This window comes from Ipomoea triloba, chromosome 2, assembly GCF_003576645.1.
Source record: "Ipomoea triloba cultivar NCNSP0323 chromosome 2, ASM357664v1".
NCBI lineage: Eukaryota > Viridiplantae > Streptophyta > Magnoliopsida > Solanales > Convolvulaceae > Ipomoea > Ipomoea triloba.
Window position 1 is genome coordinate 6,563,142 of NC_044917.1, and position 6,765 is coordinate 6,569,906.

The 6,765-nt window shown below is 36.3% G+C and overlaps 1 protein-coding gene across 1 annotated transcript; it reads right to left on the reverse strand.

Annotated features, from left to right (window-relative positions):
• Positions 1-521: 521 nt before the first annotated feature.
• LOC116010156 (increased DNA methylation 1-like) lies at positions 522-5,624 on the reverse strand. Its single transcript, XM_031249430.1, has 8 exons — positions 4,578-5,624; positions 3,457-3,580; positions 3,198-3,280; positions 2,168-2,412; positions 1,886-1,972; positions 1,406-1,505; positions 1,074-1,275; positions 522-733 (listed from the first exon to the last, which is right to left on the reverse strand). The coding sequence occupies exons 1-8, from the start codon at positions 5,622-5,624 to the stop codon at positions 522-524; spliced, it is 2,100 nt and encodes a 699-aa protein (XP_031105290.1).
• Positions 5,625-6,765: the final 1,141 nt, after the last annotated feature.

Sequence of the window (6,765 nt, forward strand, 5' to 3'; positions counted from 1 at the left end):
TTGAACCGAGAAAAATTAGCAGCCGACGATCGATCGCCAGTCGCCCCTATTTGAAGAAGGTGACCCAGTAATTGTCTTCCCCAGGCGAAGGCAACCCCGATGTGGTCGCCTTCTCCTCGAATGAAGCTTGCGGACGACGAAAGTAGACAATGCTTGCCGGAGTTTTAAGAATTTACACTTTTGTATGAAGTTTGAAGGCTTATTTGACCATTTGCTAATATTTCGTTAGTAACTAAAAATCAATCTAATCTAGAAATGAGAAATGAAGATAGAAAGATAAGTATAAAGATGGTGAAGATAAAGAACCATCTATTTTGCACATAATTAATACCTAACACCTAATTTGCACATAATTGGCCCCTCTTAAACACCAAATTGTGTACAATATTAGGCTCTATGTATTAATTCTTCATTTCCTCTAAATATTAATTATTTACAGGCTTACAGCAATGCATTCCAGGCTAAAATGCAATTAGGGAAAACAAATTTGGGCAAATTGTTTCTCCCCTACTCAACATATCTCAATGACCCTCTAAAAGACTAGCCTGGTTGCCTACTGATACCTCAGTAGAGCATATTGAGCATCTACTGTGTAGACAAATACCACCTTCATTGCCAAGCTGCATTTCCTCTCTGTCAGGATCTCTGGTTTCAATTCCAGCACTGGAACAGTGAGGAGACAGGTTCAGTTTACAATGATCTCCGACGATGGCCACATCGACTTCCTTTGATCCTGTTTTGTGCATCTCTTCCAGATTACTAAGGTTCCTAGGCAAAGAATTTTTAAAAAATTTTTTTTTTTTTGAAACAATCGAATGTTGTGTTCTGTCTCAACTGAAAGCAGAAGCTGATAGTTAGACTGCACAGGCCAAATGCCCAATTCCTTTTTTTTTTTTTTATGGACTCTAAGCAACTAATGGTCTATTATTTGGGTGGGGTTGACTCCTCTAATACCTTGAATGACGTGTTTTGTCTTAAAAAGTCTAAACTGATAAGTTGAATTACACATTTATTATTTATGATAAAATATATGCCGAACAGAAACAAGGGAGAAAGAGAAAATAATGCTTCACCTGTCGGCTGGTCAGCCTCGAGAGCTTCATACAAAGGCTTCTTTAGCCACACGGTTCCTGGAAACACCATCAGGTTGTCGTTGCTCATGCTCTTTTTCTCCTCGTCTTCCAAGGGTGAGAAACCAAAACCCTGTGTCCACATCTTCACCAGACTAGGAATGGCAGATATCACGAGTGTCTCAACCTTGAAAGATTTCAACATCTGGAGACACAGTCAAGTTAATGCGTGCGAGTACATAATGCATAAGCTTTAAAACATCAAATCCCCAGGGAATTTGAGAATAACTACTGAATGGTTTAAGATATTTGGGTTTTCCAGAAGAAAAAGATACCTTCTCTATACAATCCATCAGCCTCCGGCACAGTCCCTGGCGGCGGTATTTGCTGCATGTTGCGATCAAGGGCATCTCTGCAACTGTAGCCCGGTGGATCCTGTTTCCACATCAACATAAAGAGGTAATCTTCACAAAGCATATTGTATCAAGCAGACAGAAAGAAAGAAAGCTAATAGAGGAATCTGAATGCGTATGATGAACAGTGATTCAATTTGGTAACCCTCTATTGCAAATATATTGTAATAAATTGACTTTATAATGTCAAATCCACCATTCCTTCATTTTGAGAACAATTAATTTTTTTACATCACTCAAGGACAGATAACTTGCACAGTAGTTGCACACGCTAGCAGCCAGTATGGTTCTTTTTATTGGTTGGAGTTATTGTTTTATGTAAATACATTAACATGGGTTTGCACCTCCTTTTACGTGCCTGTAGTAAAATATTTAGTAAAAGAACCATGCACTGTAAGTTACCTGATCGATGCGACAGATACCAAAACATCATCTTGCTCCAGGACCACAGTGTAAAACCCATAGTAGTTTAGGCGCGGGAACTGTGATCTGCAGAGAAGCATGTCAATCTATAAATAATTCTTTAAATCATCAATAATAATGAAGTTGCAATTCAGATTTTCCTGGTTAAATAAACCACAGAACTCTGGTACACTGGTTAGATGATGATTATAGAATTCAGATTTCCCTGGTTAAATAAGCATGGATGATAATTCAATATGCAAGCACACAAGATGCACTCACCCCCAGTTGTAGATTACTTGTGGCATCATGTCTATGCCCGTTTTAGGATCCACCATTGGAAGAAAGCATTCCTCCATAATTGTGAGGGCAACTGCTAACTTCGAGTTGCATTCTGCATTTAATGCAACATACTGCTGACCAGGATGAATCTTCTGGTCGTATGGGTTGCACCTCAACAGTGCCCAGGAGAAGCCATCAGGAAGCAGATGCACTTCTCCAATAAGGGAACTAAGACCCGAGTAAACCTGCATAATGTTATAGGTCAGTTTGAAAAGATAGATAAAAAATGATAACTAAAAGTTGTAAATTCTAAGTTGGTCATTTAGAAAGATCTGCAGTAACATTGATTTTTATTATGTTACGATCAAAAGCTAAATGAAAATATCCCCATCAACAGGCATTTTATAATTAAGATTCTCATAAATATGTAAAATTCCTTGATTACAACAACTTTTTTTTAAACAAAAGCTGATAAATTAATGGAAAAAGTGCCAAATAGGCCACTGAACCAGAGACCAAAAGTCCAATTGAGCCACTAAACCAAAAAAGAGTTCAAATGGGCCATTGAACCACATACCAAAGTCCAATTGAGCCATGAACCAAAAAAGAGTTCAATTAAACCACTCAACATTCAAAAGTAATCCAATTTTTTTTCATATAATTGGATGACTTTTGAATTTTGAATGGTTTAATTGAACTTTTTTATGGTTCAATGGCTCAATTAGACTTTGGTCTCTGGTTCAATTTCCTATTTGAACTCTTTTTTGGTTTAGTGGCTCAATTGAATTTTGCTCTCTGGTTAAGTGGCCTATTTGGCCCTTTTTCTAAATTTATCTTTGACTAATTTAATACTACGTAGCATTTACTGATATACTGAGCCTTTTCATATCAAATGAAAAAAGAAATAAATATGCCGCAGAGGAAACATATCTCAGTGTTTATTGCATTCAAGACATACAGTAGCAAACTCCTTTTAATACTAACACCTCAAGATCAAATATTCAAATACTACAGAAAATATTATGTTTACCTTCTCACACCGTTCACCACACAACCAGATTTCAGAGGCCACTCCACGTTTGAAGCCCTTGTGCTTCAAGCATGCCTTGTGGTCTGTTCACAGTTATCAAGATATCCCAGGAATTCAATAAAAGATAAGGAAAACAACATAGACAATTTACTATAAAACAAAAATAGGAAAATAATAAAAGAAAACCATAAATATAGAATAAGACTCATGAATAATGCAAGGCAGATCTGGTAATGCACAACTTCACAGGAACACTTACACTGATGTTCGCACTGCATGCATTTCATTGCACTAGAGGATGAAGAGCTCTCACTAGCTTTAACTACATCCTTACAGATCTGGCACGTGCAACGTGGACAGTACCAACTCCCTTCTGGAATTTCCTGAAGCCAAAAATAATAATATGAATTTATGAACCACATAATAGTTATACAGAAAGCGTGTCTTTATGCCAAATTTCATATTTAAAAGAGGGGAAAAAAAGAAAAAAGAAAAAAGAGAGACATAAAACTGTGAAGTAATAGGAATTGTCCACAAAGCTAGCACAGGTGTGTGATCAAAGTATTAGGGTTACATCATAAATCTGTCGAATGAACACAGAATTTATTTCACGATCTCTCAGTCATTAAACTGTTAAAAAAATCTAAATGCATCACCATTAAAGATTGGCCATAAATAAATGTCATTTTTTGGGGATGTCTAGGACAAGTTTTCATTGTAATATTTCAAGTGTGGTTCAACTATGGGGTTAAAAAAAGATGCCCAGTTTAAATAAATCATTAAATGCACCTTCATCCAAAACAGGTGCATATTTTCAAAATAAATCCAGCAAAGGTTAATATAGGCTAAGTAGCAAAGAATTTAATATACATAATTGAGGCTTTACAGTATTACTAAAAACTGACTAGGAAAAGGTGTTTCTACATTACTAATTTACTATAATATATACACACACACAAAGAGTTTGTGTCTGATACTCTGATTAAAATTCAGCTTTCCATCAGTACTTGCCCATACCAACAAAATGCAGACATTTAAAAAAACAAGTGGAGGCCTTAATAAAGTACAGGTATGGTATGTATATTTCTAAGGTCATGTTGATGCCATTTCTTTTTTTACCATCTTAGTTTAGTTGTGTCTTCAAACAAGCCTTTAGTTAAGATATATGCAGCATCAGGGTTTTAAAATACAAGATCAGCTTAGTAGAGCTAGGTTCTAGGGAGAAATAAATGTTTTCTTTAGTGTATCCTGACACCTCAGAGATGACAGATGAACTATAAACTTTAAGCAACTAATTCCTAAGTATAGAAGAGAAAGTTGAAATTTAAAGCTCGTAGAGTGATTTAAAATAGTAAGCAAGTAAAAGTCTAACACTCTAACCTGTGCATACAAGCATGCCTGATGAAATGTAGATGGACAGTTATCACAACATATCAACTCTCCACCACCACCACAATGCCCACAACTATCATCATTTTGATCCGTTTCATCAAATTGTACAGTTTGAAGACCTGCTTTCTTAGCCTTGTATTCAGCTGACCAAGCCTCAAGCTGACATAACATGAGTGGCTTACCAGATTCCAGGAAAAGATTCAAACAGGAATTCTTCAGCTTGAAACCAGCATGCCTCTTAAACTTGGTGATAGATAGTTCTTCACCACAGCAATGGCATAGTATGCCATCCCTAGTGATTACACCAGCTTTTACAACGGAATCATCTTTTAGATTCCGATACTGGATTACTTCACCAATACAAACTACCCCAAAGTAAATCATCCATGACAATACATTCCTTAGAGCAACAGAAGGCCACTCCCCTTCTACAAAGTTCTTTCCACCCCTATTAAGGCTTTGTAGAAGTAACCTGCAACCATCTTTTTTGCTCTTATGCTTTCTCAGAGGTTTGGGTTTACCAGAGGGCCTGTTGTTTGCAGATTTGGATGTTGGCTTTTTTATGAAAGCGGAAATCAGAAGATCATCATCCTCTAGACAGTACTTCTTAAGTTTCTTTGACCCACTTTTACCACAGGGTCCCTTTCTATTTATTTCAGAGAATCTGGCCTTGCTATCAGACGCTAACATGTCTTTCTCATTCCCTGATACTTTCCTATATTTTGGAGCAGGCCCATTGATGATGTCCATTGAGGGCATCAACCGTTTCTCACCGAGCTTTTTTACTCCAGAGATTTCCTCTATTTTGCAGTAAGAATCCTTTTGCACCACAAATGCAGAATTCCCACTGCCTGGGAAGCATGATGGAGTGGTTTCTTTGCTGTCATCAGATTCAAAATTGACAAGTCCAGCCACATGACACTTCTTTTTTCTTTCACTATTTTCAAAGAACACCTCAGTAAAAATTTGGTGCTCATTGGATGACCCCTCAAATCCATCATCACGCAAATTGTAAATTTCTTCAGGAAACAACATCTCCACTTGGTATTACTGTATTCCAAATTGCAGTGAGTCTGACCTAATAAAATAATATTACAGTGGATCAGATTTCCTTCACTACAGACAAGCCGAAGATTGTTAAAAATAAGCTCTCTTCTCAATGTACCTTATAGATTTTCGGAAGTTTGTGACTGTGATCTTTGCTTCTAGCCTTCTAGGCCTCTGCATGATAGTAAAAACAATAATTTATAATCACACCAAATCCAACTGCAAATCATTGCAAAACTCCCAGGTTAAGTGTAGCATAAGAAAAGGAAACATTGGGGAAAATTTTCAATTTAGATGTCATTCCACTTTTGGTTCCGTAATTATAAGTGAAATTTCATCTTTGGTCCTCATGGTTAGGATTGGTCAGTGGTCCCCCAACAGGAGTTGGGCCGTTGGGGAACTACTCCTCTACAAAGAGAACAAAGAAGGAATTTCACCTGTAGTTGAAGAACCAAAAGTGGAATTAATTCGTTATTTATTAGTTTGGGGCAAAAAGGAATTTTTTTTTCTCTGGTACACATGCAAACATAGAATTATGACAAATAGTTAAAGCTTGAAGTTTTTTCATCTTCTATTTCAAATTTGTAAGCATTAAATGCCCTACATTTAGAATAATTCATCATAATTGTATTCTCATTCCAAAGAACCTTAGTTTAGGAACTTTTGCTCAACTAGTCTTGTTTTCATTCCTTTTACTGTTGTACCAAAAATAAATAAATTGCTCAATCAATGAAGGAATAACAATATTGTGTGTGTGTGTATAATAGAACTATGAACTATGGAGTACTTGTTTCTAACCAAATGTACAGCACTTCAGCAATAGAGACAATATGGTATCGTTTCCTAATTTTCAATCAATTCATGGTCTACCATAATTCTTCAAGTATTATAAACAGAATCTGTCAGTCAAGAAGTATGAAGGTTCACCTGGATTGACTCTGCTTTCCTTTACCTGAAATATCGGTAACTGCCTGGTATGAAAAGTAAACAAATGTACCGTAAGAGTACAATTCATATGAGGAAGTCATGCATTGTAAGAGTACAATTCATCTAAGGAGGAACTTTAAATTAAAAAGACAACAAGAAGTAAACATTCTGTTGTTAAATGCTGTTTAGCAAAGGAATTATG